At 45.4% G+C, this 19619-nt stretch overlaps 1 protein-coding gene and 1 long non-coding RNA gene across 2 annotated transcripts in view; one reads left to right on the top strand and one right to left on the bottom strand.

Moving 5' to 3' along the window:
* The window catches only part of LOC135208376 (serine/arginine repetitive matrix protein 2-like), a 90617-nt gene that overhangs the window by 63557 nt on the left and 7441 nt on the right, over positions 1-19619 (top strand). The window contains exons 7-8 of the mRNA XM_064240476.1: positions 2283-2343; positions 2751-2933. Coding sequence (XP_064096546.1) covers positions 2283-2343; positions 2751-2933 — 244 coding nt within the window. The remainder of the gene's footprint in view (positions 1-2282; positions 2344-2750; positions 2934-19619) is intronic.
* On the bottom strand, positions 1350-2517 carry LOC135208823 (uncharacterized). The gene is made up of 3 exons (XR_010313226.1): positions 2312-2517; positions 1876-1984; positions 1350-1388 (listed from the first exon to the last, which is right to left on the bottom strand). It is a non-coding gene; the product is annotated as an uncharacterized LOC135208823 (long non-coding RNA).

Genomic DNA, 19619 nt, shown 5'->3' on the forward strand with positions numbered 1-19619 from the left:
TGATTTAGTATTACTATAATGTGAGAGATTTAGCTTATAATTGCAGTTTTCAACCATTTCGGTCGAGTCAAAGTTGACCAAAGGTTGAAATTTTGGCACTTATTGTTATTTATATGAAAATATTTCAAACTAATAAAAGCTACAACCATGGGATGTTTTTCGCTGTATTCTACATGAAATTGCACACATTTCCATATATAAAACTTTATGTAACGGCTAATATAAAACTGTGCAAACATTATGACAATCGGAGGGTTAAATTTCAGATTTTTCGGTAGAGTTACTGCTTGGACATAAGGAAAAAGTTTTTTTCATAAATTCACCATAAATCGAAATACTGTGCTAGAGACTTCCAATTTGTTTAAAATGAAGGTAAATGATTGAATATTACTAGAATATAAGTGTTTTAGCTTACAATTGCGTTTTTCGACCATTTCAGTAGAGTCAAAGTTAACCAAAGGTTGAAATTTTGGCACTTATCTTTATTTACATGAAAATATTTCAAAACTGATAAAAGCTACAACCATGAGTTGTTTTTAGTTGTATTCTACATGAAATATCGCACATTGTCATATATAAAAAACTCTATGTAATGGCTAATATAAAAATGGTGCAAAATTATGTCAAAGTGACAAAATTTCTGAGATGTGTTGCTGATGCTTTTTAGTGCGAGAAGAAAGAAATTCGCGCTTGTGTGCCTGGGTAACGATTGTAAACAAAACAACAGCTTGATCCGTGAACTCCCAGCATCCCCCAAAGGCGCGTGATTCAAAAGTTTTTGCCTAGTAGGCCTATAACTATTTTTCCGTGAATATTTAAAAAAACTTTTTTCGTCGACGTTTTGTAAGTCGGTTCGGCACCCGACAGACAATTTTCGTTGACGTTCAATACGTCCAATCGGCGTTAAAGGGTTAATTTGGCATAAACATATGCTCCATCCCTCGCTTTTACAGGCTTTTACAAGTGTTGTAAAACACAGTATATATATTAATTCTTGAAAACCAATTATATAAAATTTAAATGGCCAAAATAAGATATAGCTACTCCCCTATAACTACAGGAAACACAATACCTACCTTTGCTACACAGTCACAAAGTGCTATAAATTTAGCTTTCATTAGTGCCTCTTCCAACATGAAGTAAGTAAATTTTTCCCTTCTAATCTTCTTAATGCCACAGTTATTCTTCCCATAAAAAACATACCTGCTGCAGCAAACACTACATACTATACTAACAAACTGCAACAAAAGATAATACATTACCCCGCCGCCTGCAAGAAGCTTTCGCTTAAAGTCCTCAGAAGGTTTAAGGAAGGTTAATTCTTTCTTTCCTTTCCTTGTGATTGATTGTGGCTGTCAACATGCTGAAGAAACAAATCATATTCGAAACTGTAAAGAAAAAAAAAGGGAAATACAACATATTTGAAAATGTAAAAAATATGATGAAATGAGATACAAAATAAATACTTTCAAATTCTAAATACAAATGCTAAATATTGCCAAATCCCACTTGGATTGTTATGCAAGAAAATTATGAAGTTGACAAAACATGACAAATTTTTAATCAATTTGTATTTTTCAAAAAGGTTGTAGTGTTAAGTGCAGGAGATAGAGAGAAAAAAAAGTAAGAAATAAAGGTCACTGCAGCTATTAAAAATCCTTATACTACTGAATTCTTCGTTACAGTTTGGCTTTGTACATTGGTTTTTTTCTCACCTCAAACTCTATTACTTTCGGTTTCCATATGAAGACAACCCAGAAGGAACAATGGCTCAATAATAGACACTCAAAATTGAAATAAAAAACCTCACAGTTATATAATAATAGGATATATCCATACCATAAACCTAAAAGAAACAACCTTGAAGATACTCACAAAGCCTTTCTGGTATCTTCACTATGATTTGTCTTGAAATAAATTTCAATTGGCAAATTAAAGCTGCCATAGCCCATTTCACTTATTCTGTACGGAGGTGCCTTTAATACTGAAAAGAAAATATGGATGCAGCTTATCAGTGAAAAGGAGACTCCATAACACATACTAATTCTTATTTCTGAAAATGAAAATGATAAAAATCCACATATCCCTCCCTGAAGTATGTTACACCACAAATAGAAATTAGACCTGAAACATTAATGTGCAATAACTTAACAAAATGACAAATTTTAAAATCAATTTGTATTTTTCATAGCTAGCAAACCTGAGGTCTTAACAAAAGGATAATTCTTCCGGCACTCTAAATGTAATATGCAAAAAAATTTGCTGTTTCATTGCTTAAATAGGTCTAGGTACTGGTTAAAGGAAAAATTACTTCTCTTTGGGAGTTTGAAGCTTTTGTGGAGAGTAAAGACAATCTTATCAATAAATGCTTCAATATGGGCTCCATTTGACCCCTGAACAAACACCTCCCAGTCATGAGTAAAGCCTTCATTCGTCCGCTGTTGGCGAACTGTGGCACGATGGCCTAATTCCAGTGTCACCACCACATTCTGCAAAAACAAAAAAGATACATTAAAACAATACAAAATTTATTTATAACAAAACATTTTTTCATACCAACATTTCAGTCATACAGAATCCTCATTCACAGTTTGAATATCCTTTGACATGCATTCTTATGCCTTGCACAAAGACAAAGCAGAGTATCTAAAAGTGACAATTCATGCATGCAATCCTAACTACAGACATCTCTTGTTACCCATTACATACTACTGTAACTGTTATCTGACTGTATTTTTAAATAAATGCAGATACAAAAATTGACCTTTTACATAGAAGTATTCCTCAGTGCAAGCTGGAATTGGCAGCTGAAGCTTGGTAACAGGTTGTTAACTGGTACTGATGGTGGTGGTGGTGGTGGGGGATACCTGCTACACCTGCCACCACCAAGCACTTTATTTGTTCAGCATCAGGGACTAACTGGGGTGGTTGAGGTGGGTTGATGAAACAAAGGCTCCGGTTTGTGTACCTCATACTTGGTATGGAATAAGGATGACAGAGCAGTATGGATTTGAATGGGGTTCAGATTAGAGCTCTGCTCCCTCTCCATCACCTTGCTAAAGGGAGAAACATAAAGAGATCACCTTTATCATCTGTGTTTGGCCCAGCACGTAATCCACCCGAGCTGCTGCTTTACAAAGGGAAGGAGAAGAAGTCCATCACCAAACGTCAACTGCACCCTAAGACCCTCCAAGTGTCTTAGGTAAGATGCTTTCCTATCCTTATGGTACTTAAGTAATTACAAAAGCTGTTGAGCAGCCTCTACATGCATCAAAGAGAAGTTGTCTAAGGGCCTGTGGGCAACATCCCTTTTGTAGAATGAAGCATAAGTGGTCTGACATTTCCTGTGCCCCCTGCTTTAAAAAACTTTAGCCTGAACTGTATGACCACTGACTTTGCTGGAAGAGTCAGCAGCAGGCCAGGGATAATGGGTTTTTCCTAGACACCATCTCCTTGTACTTGCTGGTGCTAACAAGAGGTAATGATACTATGGCATAAAAGTTGAGTCCTTCTTAAGTAGTACCTGGGCTTAGATGATGCTTGTCCAGACCACCAAGGTTCTGGAGAAAAGAAATCAAAAGCTCTCCATGGTTATCATTACCAGGCAATGACAGGTCTTGGTTTTTTTTTTTCCAACAAACCCAGGACAAATGGGAGTGAGAGATTCCACCCCTCTGTTTGCGCGAAGAGAAGAAATAACTTCAAAAGGTTAAGTTTACAGGGAGACAGTTCTGAGTAAGAAAACAGTCCCAGACCTACCCAAAGGATTTTACAGCACCTGAGTTAGGTTGAAGACATCATCACAGAAAGCTCAATAGGATGAGCGATCTATGCCCTTAATCTGAAGCCTGGCTTAAGGCAGAATGACATTTTTCCATCACAGTCTGAGAGGTGCTTGTTTTGGAAAAAGCAGACAAGCAAGTTCAAAATTGACCAAACAGCATTTTCTACCAGTAATGCATCAGCAATAAGTGCCACCTCTGTGGTTTTTCTTGTAAGAGCAAGAATACTTTTCCTTCTTCAGGTCGGGCACAGAGTGCCAAGTTAGGTTTAGAAAGGTGGTAATTCTAAGCAATAACTCTACACGGACTGCATGGAATGGACCTGCGAATACGAGACCTACTAGGATCGGCGGATCAAATGTATTTCGCTGTGTTTAGTACTAGCCCGAGGGTTAATTACACTCGAACCGACAGCAAATTCTGGGTAGTTTAATGGGCCCCCACCCCACCACACAACAACCAAAACCCGCCTCATAAGTAAGTAGAAATTAAGGCCAAATTTAAAGCTTTAAACAGAGGGTAGTGAAAAAGGGTGACCAACACAGTGCGAACTTCACAACTTCCCATTTCTTGTGATAAATCCGCACACCACTTTTACAAATAGACGCTGGGGCACTTTCACCACAACATCGGAAACGTCCCTGCCACGACGTTTTTACAGAAACTACTGTTTTGGTGAAGAAGACGACGAAGCGTGCACTAGATAATTAATTAAATAAATAGTAAAACATCCATATTTGACATATTTATGATGATTAATTTGAAAATATTCGTTATTGAAAAGGTAACTCGATTCCTGACTCAAATTTTTGCAGTAATTATTTTTCGGAATTAGAATGTTCTTTTAAGTCCTGTATTATGACGTCACGACATCTTGACTTTCGTGCCTATTGTAAATGAATTGCTATACTCAACTTTCTTGCAGAACAGTTTACCAGTTATTCATGCAGATTGGTTATCAGCTATTTCATGTAATTGTTATAATCGTAATGTGCATATATATCTTTTCTGGCTCAGCCCGTGACGCCCAGTGAAATGTCCCTTTAGCACACATTTCTAGGTAAATTATTGCTAACATACCAGAGAAAAAAGCTAAAATGGAAATGTCAGAATATTCTGACTCGCTCACCTTATATAAAAGGTGTTGGTATGGTTTCTGGGGCGAGTGAAACCACTACCACGGGTCTCTTACCATTTAGATCCATCCTTCTTCGAAATCCCCCTACCTGAGAGGGCCGATGCAAGGCCCGCTCCCAGCTACGACTACTACTAGCGCCCCCGACGCCACAACCAGAGCCTCTACCGGTCATCCTTTTCATTAGCTCCATCTAGCTCACACGTGTTTTTTCTTCACTGTGTTTTTGTGCTTTCCTTTTTGGATTTACCTCCTCATGGAACGCCAAGCCATCGCTGCATCTAAGTAAGTACTGCTAGAAGTGTTTCACCTAATTTTAGCAAGCCAGGGGCCTGTTTAACCATTTTTATTTAGGTTATAAGACGGCGTCCCCTTCGGCTTTGTTGCCGAGTCACCTGGTGCGGCTCGCCCCATGTGTTTCATTATTTCATGCTTCTTCAGTCCTCTATACCGTTGCAGCTTGAATATTTTAGCAGTACATATTTTGCATTATATTTTTGCAGCTTTACCATGTTATTTTATGCTTAGCTTTTCACAGGGGTTCCTTGAGCTCTCTTGAGTGCGTAGCCTACATCGCTCCTTAGCTCAGTGTTCATGCATGCATGTTCCTTTGTTTTAGGTCTGTGTTAGGCTCCCTTAGGACATATGTCCTTCCTTTTAGTCCTGACCACCCTGGCCACCGCCCTCCATTCCTACGTATTGGCATAGGCCAGCTCCCTGAGTTGTTAGTCGTCCTCCCTTCTCAGTTGGCTCGACTAGCTTCTCCCAGGACTTTGCGGGTTCTCTTATTCTACTTATTTATTTTAGTTTCCTCCCCGTGTTGTGTTAGGCTGTTTTTATTCATGCTTTGAGACGGTTAAAGGTAGCCTAGGCCACCTCAGACCGCCTGGCCTGTCTCACTGCGTGGCCCACACCACGTTCGCGACGAGCCAGGCGATCGCCATGAGCCACCTGGCTGCTGTTCCCCACGCTTCCTCCCCCCTCTAGGAGGGAGTCCTGCTCGCCCTGCCCGTTACTGCCCATGCCAACCATCCGAGCTCCCTCCCTTCTTCTTCTCCCATCTCCACGAAGAGAGAGAGAGAGAGAGAGAGAGAGAGAGAGAGAGAGAGAGAGAGAGAGAGAGAGAGAGAGAGGAGAAGTTAGCAGGGGGACATCCGACGCTGGCTCGGCTCATACTGCTCTCACCCTCGGTACAGAGGGGGCTCCCCTGTGCGTCCGGGTCTCGGCTGGCCACCTGGCTCGGCTGTGCTCGGACCTCCTCGGCTCCCAAATCAAGCTCTCTCTCACCCCGAGTCACCATCCCTCCATCCCGCTCCGGCGGCTGGGGCCTCTGGCTCTGCCAGACCTCAGGTTTGGTGACTGCAGAGAAGCTCCTCCACATGTTTATTCCTTGTGCATGTTACTTTATTTCAATTTTGATTATTTACATTCTTTATATACTGCTAAGTCGGCGGAGTCCCCGCTCACCATCCGGGTTCTCCACCTGCTTATCTTGATATCTGTTACGGCGGAGTCACACTCCGCCATTTTTTGCTGGCCCCCACCTGCTCCCAACCCCCCTGCCCGTTCTCATACTCCTCCCCCGTTTCCCCCCGGCGTATAAGAAATTAGGTAACTGCTTCGGTGAATTTCGTTTTTCCCTCCTCCCGCAAAACACCGGAGACGCCAACCCGAAGCTAGTTTACCAGTTTTTTTCTATCGACACCCCCAACCACTCACGGGAGAAGAGCAAGTAGAGGCCAATCTTATTTATTCTGTAAAGTAACTTCGTGTACTCCCAGTGTTATGATATATCACTTTTGGACTTAGTCCAAACCTAGTTTTTAGTGTTGATAACCCCTCATGTATCTGTTCACTTACACCGGCCAACCAACTGCCCAAGAATCTGGCTGTAACACTGTCCTGCAGGACACCCTGTGGGGGGGGGGGGGCCGGGGGGGGGGGTGCAAAGTCTGCGTACTCAATGCTGTCTGCCGCATCCGCTATGGGGAGATAGCTTTGTCCTGGCATCATGAGAGTTGCCCTCCCTAGCTACGAATTTGGTTTGGGGACCCAGGTTACCTCCGAAAAGATAAGTACTCTCCCGGATAACCAGGTTTTTCCTCATAATATAATTTTTTTGGCTACATATATGCAAAATTTTTCTTCTAAGTGAATATATCATTCCAGTTGATAAACATAATTTTAGTCTTAAGTAGCCTTAGTATTTATACTGGGACCCTCTCTTTTTCAGACTGCTCAAGCGGTCCCCCCCAGGGGATTGCCGCCCAAACCCACCCTGAAAGGCCTGGGTCCGGCAAGGTTTCGGCCGTAATGTTACCCAAAGGGGGACAAGGGGGCCCCCCCCGCTTATATTCTTGACAAGAAGATGGCTGCTCTTTGTTCTCTCCCCCTGGGCTTTGCAAGGCAACTTCCACGTCCCGACCCACCCGAAGCGGCGGGGGGCCCCGGGTTACATCACTGCTATTCAAGAAAACCCAAGTAGAACACAGCTTTTGGAGGAACCTGGAAGCCAAGAATTCATGCAAGAAGTGGCAAACTCTTAATTTGGACCCTCGAGCCCATGGCGGTAGAGGCAGCAGGTAGGAGGTTTTGGAGTGAGGCAGGTTTGGTAGGGCTCAAGGTTTTTTTACCCTTGAGCCATTCTAGATCTTATCCCCTCCCCCTGTCTTCTTCTTCTTTCCAGGGATTCCCCTCCTGAGGATGGCGGGCAATCGGTTAGAAACCGAAGTACACCCAGGTAATCCCTAGGTTAAAGGGAAGAGCGAGGTTTAAAGACGCTTGAAAAGAACGCTGTCCCCCCAAGAATCGACTTTCCGGGTAGTTCCTCCCAAAAGATCTCCGGACTCAACCATCCCAGAGCAGAGAAGCCCAAGTCCCCCCCCCTTCTTTCTCACTTTGAAAAAGGGTCCAGAGGAAAAGTCCTACCAGAGACAAGGCTCAGCTCCTATCTGATCCTGAGCCTTCAACCTCAAACAGGAGCGCACCCCCTAAGACTCCCAGAGAGAAGCAGGAACCTAGTTCCTTTGATTCAGACTCTTTTACTGCAAACATTATGCAGCAAAAGGGGTAGTCTGGTAGGGAACTTTGGGTTCAGGACAGTACCCAAGAGATGCCCCCTCTCTTCACTTCTCTTTCTTCCCTTTGAGGAGTCAGGTCATTCATCTGGCCATCCTCAGAGAGGCTGGCCAACCAGGAGAACCTCATAGCAGGCTCCGGGAGAACCCTGCGACAGGTCTACCCTCGGCCCAGTGTGGCAGCCTCAAGCCATGCCAGACTACAACACTCTCCCTCCTTACACGGCGGGAGTAATCCCTGGGAGGATATCATCGTATGCCCCCTTCAAGGACGGGACGGCCTAACGTTGCGGGGACGTGGGGAACTCGAAGGATTGAGGACTTCAAGTTCCCACCCGGCAAAAACCTGCAACCCCCCTTCATTGGTTACGCCCCGCCTTACGGAGGGCAGCCACGAGGAGAGAGGATAAGATCCCAAAAAAGAGACCGTCATCTTCGGTCGGGATCAGGCCCAACGTGACCTGGCTAAGAAGCCTAGATTGGAAATTGCATTAACACCAGATTCAAGCGTTTAAAAGCGCTTTCACCAAATGTTCGTAGTGGACGGAACAAACTCCCCATTCCGTTCACTATGAAGGTGAAAACGGAGTTTTTAACGATGGCAGGCCCCCCCGCTATGAGAGACGAGCTGATGCCACAGCTCCGGGAAACGGAGCCCACGTCACTTCTTCTTTCCTGGTATGGAAGATCCCCTATGGCAGATCTCCCGTTCCCCCCCACCTTTTTTCGTCGGGAAATTGAAGTAGGGACTGCGCTATCATACAGGTTCAGCGAACCCGGCTGGCGTCCTAGACTTCCAGTCTCATTCAAGCTTTGGAGTTTTTTTGACGCCTCGTATGGAGGCTATCCAGATCACTCAATACTCTGGTCATGACAAGAGGTTTCGGCCGTTACTTACGGTAACGAACCCTTTGTTCAAGTTTTTTGATAGCCAAATCAACATTTACAACACTTACAAAATGTGAATTTTGTACGACTTCATTGTAGCAAGGCGTAACTGCAGGAAACATGTTTCTGCAGGGAAGCCACCATCCGTCACGAAACCGAATAAGTTGCTGGCGGCTTCGACCTGGGGTGCCAGACCTTTTTCCCCAGAATCGGTTCGTCAATTTGGTTCAATATGAGGGGGCCCGACAAGACTCAACCAGAGTCTTAAGGTTCACTGGGGAATCTCCAGTAAAACAGGAAAGGTAAAAAACCCAGACCGTCGACTTCTTCGTCCAAGAAAGTCAAGAAGCCCAGGAAATTCCAGACTTTCCAGGCTCCTCAGCAACAACAAGTAGTTCAGGCAGTGCCAGTCTCTCAAGTGCCGCAGCCATCCTACAATCAAAGGCACAGCTCAGCAACAGTTTCTGCTGCTGACCCTCAAGGTCAAGCTTCCACCTCCTTTTGCTGTCTCTCCGCCTTCACCCAGTATTTGAAGGCCAATCGTTCCAACCTTTCAACAGGTTCGGAAGGAAGAGGCAGCAGGGCTAGAGGTGCCTTTCGCCAGAGAGGCGACGGAAGAGCATCCAGCCGAGGGAGGGCGTGGGGTCTCGACCTGCCCCGAGCCAGTGAGAACCCTCAGGTAGGAGGGAGACTGTTCCTCTCCCGTCACAGATGGAGGTTCAGCAGCTGGGCACAGAGCATTGTGTCCCAAAGGCTAGGATGGAGCTGGAACCAAAGGCCCTCCTTCATCCAAAATCTTCTATCAACAACCAACAGCGAATTGGTAGAGTATGCCCAAGAACTCCTTCAGAACGGGTATTGTCAAAGTTCAGGCATTTAAAGTTCAAGGTCGCTTGTTTCAGCGTGCCAAAGAAAGGCTCAAACAAACAAAGAATAATTCTAGACTTATCCCGTCTTAACTTATTCATTCGTTGCGACAAGTTCAAATGCTGACTATCTCGCAGGTGCGGACCTTACTTCCCTGTGGGGCCGTCACCACTTCTATTGATCTTACAGACGCATACTATTATGTTCCAGTGGCAAGACATTTCCGCCCGTACCTAGGTTTCAGGCTAGGGAACCAGGCATTCTCCTTCAAGGTAATGCCCTTCGGGCTAATGTAGCCCCCAAGGTCTTTATGAATTGGCGGAGACAGTGGTTCAACAACTCAGGTCTCAGGGAACAATGGTAGTTGCGTATCTGGATGATTGGCTCGTTTGGGCAACAAGCATCAAAGAATGCCACAAAGCAACGGTCCAACAGTAATGATATTGTTATAATACAATAAAGTTTCATACATACTTACCTGGCAGATATATACATAGCTAAGACTCCGTCGTCCCCGACAGAAATTCAAATTTCGCGCCACTCGCTACAGGTAGGTCAGGTGATCTACCGGCCTGCCCTGGGCGGCAGGACTAGGAACCATTCCCGTTTTTCTACTCATATATTTTCTCTTCCACCTGTCTCCTTGCGGGGAGGCTGGGTGGGCCCTAATCGTATATATCTGCAGGTAAGTATGTATGAAACTTTATTGGTATTATAACAATATCATTTTCATACAATCAACTACCTGTCAGATATATACATAGCTGATTGGCACCCTTCGGTGGAGGGTAAGAGACAGCTACTACTGGAATAGACAGGTAAACAACATCTGTTGTAGGTATAAATAAAAACCTTGGTTCCTACCTGATAGGTGGTAGACTTCGTGGGTGTTTGCCCAGTAGTCTGCATCACCTCAAGAAACTTTAGCGAGATATGTGATCTATGGCCAAGAATTCTTGTGGAACTGCCGAAGGGGTCTTATCCACTTACTCGGCAGAGCCTGAAAGGACTTTGTCAATGGGTGCTGATCCACTTATATGACAACACACCTTATTAAGGAGCACACAACCAATCCCGACCACCTGATCCTAACCACCATGTTAGTATTAAAAATTGCTCCGAGTTATCCCCAAACTCTTCGCAACAACCGTAACTCAAACCAAATTGCACACGCACACAAAAATTTTTCAAAAAAAAAATGATACTCATCTACTAAAAGATATCACAAGAGTTCCTTACTGAACGGAAGTGACTGGCCGCCTGTTGCGGTATCTGCACTTGTTCAGCAGAAAGTCTAGAACATATCTATTAGACTTAAGTAGTAAAAATTAAGGATTGTTGTTAGCTCCTGTACCCAGGATTGTGCCGCAGACACAAAAGGACCTAAGGAAAAACATTTTTCATAGGTCACACCCGTCCTTCAAATAGTGAGAAGCAAACACAGAATTACATCTCCAATATGTCGTTCCAAGATATTCTTCAGTGGACATATTCTCTGAAAAGAGAGAGACGTCGCCACTGCTCTCACTTCATGAGCTCTTACTCTCAGGAGTTTGAAAGAATCATCCATGCAAGCCTTATGAGCGTCCGTAATTACGTTCCTGACAAAAAAGGCTAAAGCATTCTTAGACATAGGTCTTGATGGATCCTTCACTGAGCACCAAAGACCTTGTCTAGAACCTCCCAACTGTTTCTTTTTCTGTAAGTAAAACTTTAACGCCCTTACTGGGCAAAGAGACCTCTCCGGTTCCCTGCCGACGAGACCCGATAATCCTTTTACCTCGAATTTCTCGACCAGGGATTCGAAGGATTTTCATTCTTCGCCAAGAATAATTCCTTGAAGGAACAGATGGCTGAATCTATATTGAACCCGACTTTGTCACTAAGGGCGTGCAGTTACTACTCTTTTCGCCGTCGCCAGTGACAAAAGGGATTGGTAAACCCGCAATAGTGGAAGTTCTCCGGGAACTCTAGCGATCGAGCTTGCTGCTTTGCTAGAAAAGCCTCTCGCTCTGACAAGTCTTTCGATAGTCGAAAGGCAGTCAGAGCGAGAGCGGGGAGGTTTTGATGAAAACCTCTCGAAGTGTGGTTGTCTGAGAAGATCCTTCCTTTGTGGAAGGGGGATCTGGGCAAGTCTACTATCCACTCCCAGTAAAACCTCTGGGAACCACTCTTGAGCTGGCCAAAAGGGGGCTATCAGGGTCATTCTTGTCCCCTTTGAAGTCACAACTTCCTGAGCACTTGCCCCAGAATCTTGAATAGGGGAAATGGGTAAACGTCTACCTGAGACCAATCTAGCAGGAAGGCGTCTACTGCTAGAGCTCTGGGGTCTTCCACTACTGAACGAAGACTTCCAGTCTCTTCGAGAGGAACGTGGCAAAGAGGTCGACATGAGGAGTCCCCCAAAGAGACCAGAGATTGCGGCAAACGTCTGAGTGGAGGGTCCATTCGGTATGAAGGACCTGGTTCCTTCTGCTCAGCCTGTCCGTCTCACGTTCCTTACTCCCTGAACGAACCTCGTCAATAGAGAGATGTTCCTTTGCGATGTCCACAACAGTAGGTCTCTTGCGAGTTCGTGAAAGGGCATACGAGTGAGTACCTCCTTGCTTCCGAATGTATGCAAGGGCGGTTGTATTGTCCGCATTCACTTGTACTATTTTGTTGCTGTACTAACGGTTCGAAGCTCTTTAGAGCTAGGTGTACAGCAAACAGTTCTTTGCAGTTTATGTGCCAGGACACTTGTAAGAGCATTCCAAGTGCCTGACACCTCTCTCTTTCCCAAGGTTGCTCCCCAACCTTTTCCGACGCGTCGGAAAAACAATACAAGGTTTGGGCTCTGTATTTCCAGTGAAGTACCCTTGTTTTCCATCAGTGGGAGTAACCACCATTCTAAATGGCGTTTCATCAGAACTGGGAATGGGAAAACTGTTCCGAGAGGAGTCCTGTCTTCATGTTCCACGATCTTCTGAGGAAGAACTGAAGAGGACGGAGATGAAGTCTTCCTAGATGAAAGAACTGTTCGAGCGAGGAAAGGGTCCCCTAATAGGCTCAACCATTCCCTCGCCGAAGTACGTTCCTTCCTTAGAAGAGAGAGACTTTTTCTAAACCTCTCGTTAGTCTCTCTTGAGAAGGAAATACTCGAAAACCCCGAGAATCCATCCGAATCCCAGATAGACCAAGTTCTGGCTGGGGATCAGTTAAGACTTCTCGAGGTTCACGAGTAATCCTAAGGTCTTTATCAGTTTAGTGTCACAGTCAGGTCCTCCAAACACTGTTTCTCTGACTTTGCTCTGATAAGCCAGTCGTCTAGTACAGAGAAATACTGATTCCTTTCAGATGAAGCCATCTCGCCACATTTTTCATAAGGCTCGTGAAACCTGAGGCGCCGTAGACAGGCCGAAACACCAAGGCTCTGAATTGGAAGATCCTTCCCCCCGTCATGAAACGGAGGTACTTCTTCGACGAAGGATGGATCGGGACGTGAAAATAGGCGTCCTGGAGATCCAGAGACACCATCCAATCCCCTTGGCGAGAGCCGCAAGGACTGAAGCAGAGGTTTCCATGGAGAACTTTTGTTTCTGAACAAACTTGTTCAGAGCGCTGACATCCAGAACTGGTCTCCAGCCCCCCCGAGGCTTTCGCAACCAGAAAAGACGATTGTAAAACCCTGGGGAGCTTTGATCCAGCACTAGTTCTATAGCTCTCTTGTCCCACATCTGATCCACCATTTGTTGAAGAGTATCTTTCCAACAACAGGGTCCTTGTAATTGGCGGACAATTCCCGCGGAGTTGACGTCAGGGGAGGATTGTCCAGAAAGAATGAGGTATCCCCCTTCTGAGCACAAGAAACCACCCGACCAAAGCGTCTGTGTCTATGAGAGTCCAGGCTTCCGCAAATCCCGGAGCCTGGCACCTACTGGTGTTTGGAGGAGCGCCACTTCACTTTCCCTTTTAAAGGGACGGAACGAGGCTCTACCTCTCTTCTCGGTCATTTTCCTTTTAGCGGTAACTCTAGCGGAGTGGGGCCTCCTCGAAAGGGCCGAACAGGAGTAGACACACCTTTTTTCTTTTCTCCCACCATCACTGGTCTCTTCTTCCTGGAAGATTGCAGGAGAAGATCCTGTCGTTTTCCTCCTTTCTCCGTCAGAGATCGGGAAATATCCCTCACCACCAACTGGGTGAAGGGAACAGAAAGTCAGACCCCTAGGGGCGAATAACAAGGCTGCTCATTTGCGAATGGGATACTGCTTTCGTCAAGAAAGCGCTAAAAACAGATCTCTTCTTCAAGAGACCTGCTCCAAATAAGGAAGAAGAAACTTTCCCCTGAGCCGTCCTGTACCGCCTTGTCAATACAGGACAAAATTGCAAGGAGTACGTTCCGGATCTAGCCCTTCAGGGGTATGACCTTCTTGGACATCACCCAAGGGACCAATCTAGGAAGTTAAAGACTTCTAGAATGTGAAAAAGTCCCTTGAGGAGATGATCCAACTCTGAAAGACCCCAAGTAATCTTAGTAGTGTGAAGGCTATGTCTCCTGGATGCATCTACCAGACTGGAAAGTCAGCTTCAGCCAAAGCTGGGAGAGTGGAGACCCATATTCTCCCCAGTCTGGTACCAAATCCCTCTATGCCCGTAAGTCTAGCGGGAGGCATGCAAAACACTGTCCTTACTAGCTCTTTCTTGGTTAGCATCCAGCTATCCAGCGACTGAAGAGCTCTCTTCATAGAAATCGTCGGTCTCATCTTCAAGAAAGCCGACGACTTCGGCGTCTTAGAGCATGAAAAAAGTGAACGAGGCGAAGGAGGAGCGGCAGGGATCAATGCATCTCCGTATTCCTGGAGGAGGAGAGCTGTCAAAACTTTGTAGTTAGACAGCCCTTCTCTGCCGTGAGTCTCGTCCTCTGAGTCCCTCTTCTAAAATCGGATCAGAAGGAGAGGCCACTTCCCATTCCGGGTCTTCCTGTCCAAAAACCTCTCTCTACGGGAGACAAACTCCTAATAGGAGAGGGGCTAAGAGAGTGTATAGAGCTCCTATCTTGGCTGGTGGCTCCTCGCGCTTGGCTGGCGCCTCGCGCTTGGCTGGCGCCTCGCGCTTGGCTGGCGCCTCGCGTTTGGCTGGCGCCTCACGCCTGGCTGTTGCCTCGCGCCTGGCAGGATCCTCGCGCCTGGCTGACTCCTCGCGCTTGGCTGGCGCCTCGCGCCTGACTGATGCCTCGCGCCTCTCTAAACTCTCGCGCCTGACTGACGCCTCGCGCCTTTCTGGTGCCACATCCTTGTATGTATGACGCTTGTCTGGCGCCTCGCGCTTGGCTGAATCCTCACCCCTGGTTGTTACCTGCGCGCTCGGCTGAAGTTGCTGGTCTGGCAGACGTATCCCATCTGGGAATATCCTCGCGCCTGTAAAGCGTTTCTCGCTTGTCTGACGCTCTAATCCTAGAAGACGCTTCTCGTCTGTAGGAAGCCTCGCGCTTGACTGGCGAATCAAAATTGTCCAAAGAGTCTCTATCCGAGTAAATCTCAAAAGACTCACGTCCCACAGGAGCCTCACTCCTGGCGGGAGAAGGAAGACGAGTCTTCTTGACCGGAAGTCTCACGTCTTTCTTACGAGGGAGGATCCTTCGAAAGGACTCCTACCAAGGCGGATAGCTGTTCCTGCGTCTTCTTGAACGGAGAGGGAGACCTCGAAGGAGTTTTGCCCACATCATGGGACGTCAAAACCCTCTTCGCCTTCTTGATGGAAGGAGGCGCTTCTTCCGAAAAGCGTTCTGGGCTTGAATCCAACACAGGATCTCTCCAGTGCCTTTTCAGGGGCCTGGACAAGTCCGAATCCTTCCACCCTTGTTTAGGAGAGGGAGAAAAGCGGACGAAGAGAAGCACTCTCTGAGGACGCTTTTTTCCTATAGCGGTCCTGAGCAGTCTGTCTATTTACAGAGCCTGCTGAAAGGGACGCCTCCGACCGGGGTGGGAATTCTCCACAACCTCCGTACGGCTTTCGACTTTCCTTCTCCTCTGGGCTTGGGAGCTTGGAAGAGGTCTAGGCCTAGGGAGCGTCGCAGAGACGGTCAGACGCCCCCTCCACAACACTGGGGACACTCACTTCACTATAATCACTTTCACAGTCCTTACCTTTCATGGCAGCCATTTAGGATCTCATCCTGTGAAGAGTAGCTTTCAGTTCAGCAATTTCCGAGGCCGAATCTGAATGTAAGCCAGTGAGGGCCCTGATACAGAATTAGAATCATAATTAAGAGAAGAGTTAGAATTATCCAAAGGCTCAATAGGCCTTGTACTACTACCCGCAATCTTAGATGCAGCACTGACTATCCCTTTCTAACTTCTTCAAGTAAGAAGTTAGAGTCTTCCATTCCTCAACATTCAACCTCTCACACTCATAACAGGTGTTAGAAATAGAACAATCAAAACCCCTACATTTGCGACATACGTGTGAGGATCAACCGAAGCTTTCGGTATCCTCACCTTGCAGCCTACATTCACACATTCATTCACACAACCACTTGAATCAGACATTCTTGAAGAAAAATCAAAAGCAAGTCCAAAATCCAGTCCACAGTAGCGAATGCAAAACAACGATCCAGGTACGTCACCAAAAGTCCACAAAAAGATGATCAATTGTCTAGAAAAAGCGAATTCCAGTCAAGAGGTGGCAGCAACGATGTTGATACTACCGGCGACAGAAAATATATGAGTAGAAAACGGGAATGGTTCCTAGTCCTGCCGCCCAGGGCAGGCGGTAGATCACCTGACCTACCTGTAGCGAGTGGCGCGAAATTTGAATTTCTGTCGGGGACGACGGAGTCTTAGCTATGATATATCTGACAGGTAAGTTGATTGTATGAACATCCAATTTCTGGAACACTTTAGGGTTCCAGATAAACAAGACCAAGTCCCGGTTGACACCGGGACTCTCGCTTTCAGTGGACTTGAACTCACACACACTATCAATTCCGTTGTCAAAGAGAAGAGAAATAGCCAAAGCAACCAGACAATTTCTCAAGTACAAACAGACATCTCAAAGGAGCCAGGAAAGGATCCTGGGCTCTCTTGGCAATTTTGCCTCAGAACGGACGTTCTTGCTGAAGGCAAAACTCAAAGACATAAACCGCGTCTGGCGCTCAAGGGCAAAACAGCAAGTCCCGGGACAAGTTGTCCGCTATCCCGGCGATACTGCGCAAAGCCGCCTCTTGCCCTTGGGCGGAGGTCAAGAATCTATAAAAGTCAATTCCTCTTCAATTCCCTCCGCCGGCATTAGTTATCCACACGGATGCTTCACTAAGCGGCTGGGGAGGGTACTCTCAGTGCAAAAAGGTACAAGGGACTTGGTCCCTTCCATTCCGCCAGCTCCATATCAACGTATTAGAAGCTATGGCGGTATTCCTCACCCTGAAAAGACTTCAACCAGCCAAGGGATCTCACATCAAGCTGGTGTTGGACAGTGCAGTAGTAGTACACTGCATCAACAGGGAGGCTCCAAATCAAGCCATGTGAACCATGTCATGATAGCCATATTCTCTCTAGCAGCCAAGTATACAAATGGCACCTGTCCTCCACACACCTAGCGGGAGTGAAAGAACATGATAGCAGATGCCCTTTCTCGCTCAGTCCCTCTAGAGTCGGATTGGTCTCTGGACAGGCGTTCATTCAATTGGATCTGCCAACAGATTCCAGGGCTTCAGGTGGATCTTTTCGCCACAGTGTCAAATCACAAGCTTCCTTGCTATGTGGCTCCCAACCTGGACCCTCTGGCTTATGCCACGGATGCCATGGCCATAGACTGGAATCAATGGAAGAAGATTACATCTTTTCCTCCAGTGAATGAATTTTCTTCTGAAAGTATTGTGCAAACTCAGGACCTTCAAGGGACAAGTCGCCCTAGTAGCCCCCAATTGGCCCAAGAGCAACTGGTTCCCACTCCTGTTGGAATTGGGTCTCCGGCCTCAATGGATTCCCAATCCCAAACTATCCCAACTAGTGCAAATGAAGACTGTGTTTTTTTGCTTCCTCAGGATTCTCAAAACCCTAACTTTATGGACTTCATGAAGTTCGCAGCAAAAAGGGATGCTGATATCGATCCTCAAAACATCCTATTCCTAGAATCGGATAAAAGAGAATCGACCCTTCTTCAATATGCACTCAGCTGTTAAAAAAACTAGCTATTTTTCTGAGGGGACCGAATCTCCAACCATGACTACCAACCTGGCTATTTCCTTCTTTAGATCATTATTTGAAAAGGGTTTAGCAGCTAGTACTATTACTACTACTAAATTGGCACAAAAGAAGAATCTTCCAGTTTTGGTTTTTCAAATAGATCTAACAAACTCTTATTTTTCATCTATCCCTAGAGCCTGTGCTAGGCTCAGACCATCAGAGACGCCCTAATTCTGTGGGTCATGGTTTCTTAAATGATGTTCTCAAACTGGCCTCAGACACTGATAACAACTCATGTGACTTCTTGCCCCTCCTGAGGAAAACATTATTTCTTCTAAGTCTGGCCTCAGGAGCCAGGGTGTCTGAACTGTCGGCTCTATCTAGAGACTCAGGTCATATAGAATTTCTCCCTTCAGGAGAAGTTTTACTTTCTCCAGATCGTCAATTTTTAGCTAAAAATGAGGATCCACTAATGAGATGGACCCTTGGAAGATCCTCCCACTTTCCTCAAGGACCCCTTCTTTATGTCCAGTTACTGCCTTAAGAGCATATCTCTTACCAGAACGGCCATGAAATCCTCTGGCCCTTTTATTCATGAGGGAAAAGGGTGGCACCATTTCTTAAAAGGAATTAGGCAGCAGATATTATATACAACAACCAACCCAAAACTCGTTCCAAGGTTCACGATATTAGGCGGGGCAGTAGCTACCTCAGTCAACTATTTCTTTCAGCATATGAATTTTGATGATCTGAAAAAGTACTATACAGGCTGGAAATCCCCTCCGACAAGGTCAAACGTCACTCCCTCAAGTCCCCTTAGAAGCTCTTAAATTTCCAGCAGTGGCAGCAACAGGAAACACAGTTTTCTCCTGACACTGCCTAAGTAGTACAGGCCAAGTCCCCGGTTACGAACGGGGGTTCCATTCTTGAGACGCGTCGTAACCCGAAAATCGTCGTAAGCCGGAACGACGTTTGGAAATATGTCTTAACTAATAAAAAGTTATAAAAACCCCCCCTTACTTGTAATCCTTTTGGTACACTGCATGTTGTTTCCTGTAGTAAAGTTTTATGTACAACCTGGAGTTATTTTTTTCATAAAAAAATGCTGGTTCTTGAAGGTAAAAACTATTGTAATCCTCTGGTGACACTACATTTCTTGAAGTTTTATTTTTGTACAACCTGGAGTGATTTTGCCAAATCTGAGGGCTACAAGACAGTTGATTACTATTTACGTATCATATAGACTAATTAAAGTAAACGTATCTTTAAATAGGCTTTATATATTAGTATACAACAAAACATTTCCTGGCATGAGTCAGAGGCTGTTTAATGAAACAAACACTTCTCTGTCCTATCTATTCAGAAAATAAACGTTACATCAATCCCCGAGGACCATCGTTGCCAAAAGTCTCTCTCTCTCTCTCTCTCTGATCAAAATTACACTGGAACCTTGACGTACGATTTGCCCTAATATACGAATGTTTTGAGATACAACAGAAAATTTGCGAAAATATATGCTTTGATATACAACAAAATATTTGAGATATGATTTTACGATGTGATAGTTATATAGGCGACCAATAAATGGCGTTCAGTCTGTTTTGTTGGTGCTGCATCGTTAACACGTCGTTGTTTAGTTCGTTGTATTTGTGCCTATATTTTTCGTGTTATTTTGTCTATTTTATTATTAACCATGGGTCCCAAA

Source organism: Macrobrachium nipponense, chromosome 35, assembly GCF_015104395.2.
Source record: "Macrobrachium nipponense isolate FS-2020 chromosome 35, ASM1510439v2, whole genome shotgun sequence".
NCBI classification, from domain to species: domain Eukaryota; kingdom Metazoa; phylum Arthropoda; class Malacostraca; order Decapoda; family Palaemonidae; genus Macrobrachium; species Macrobrachium nipponense.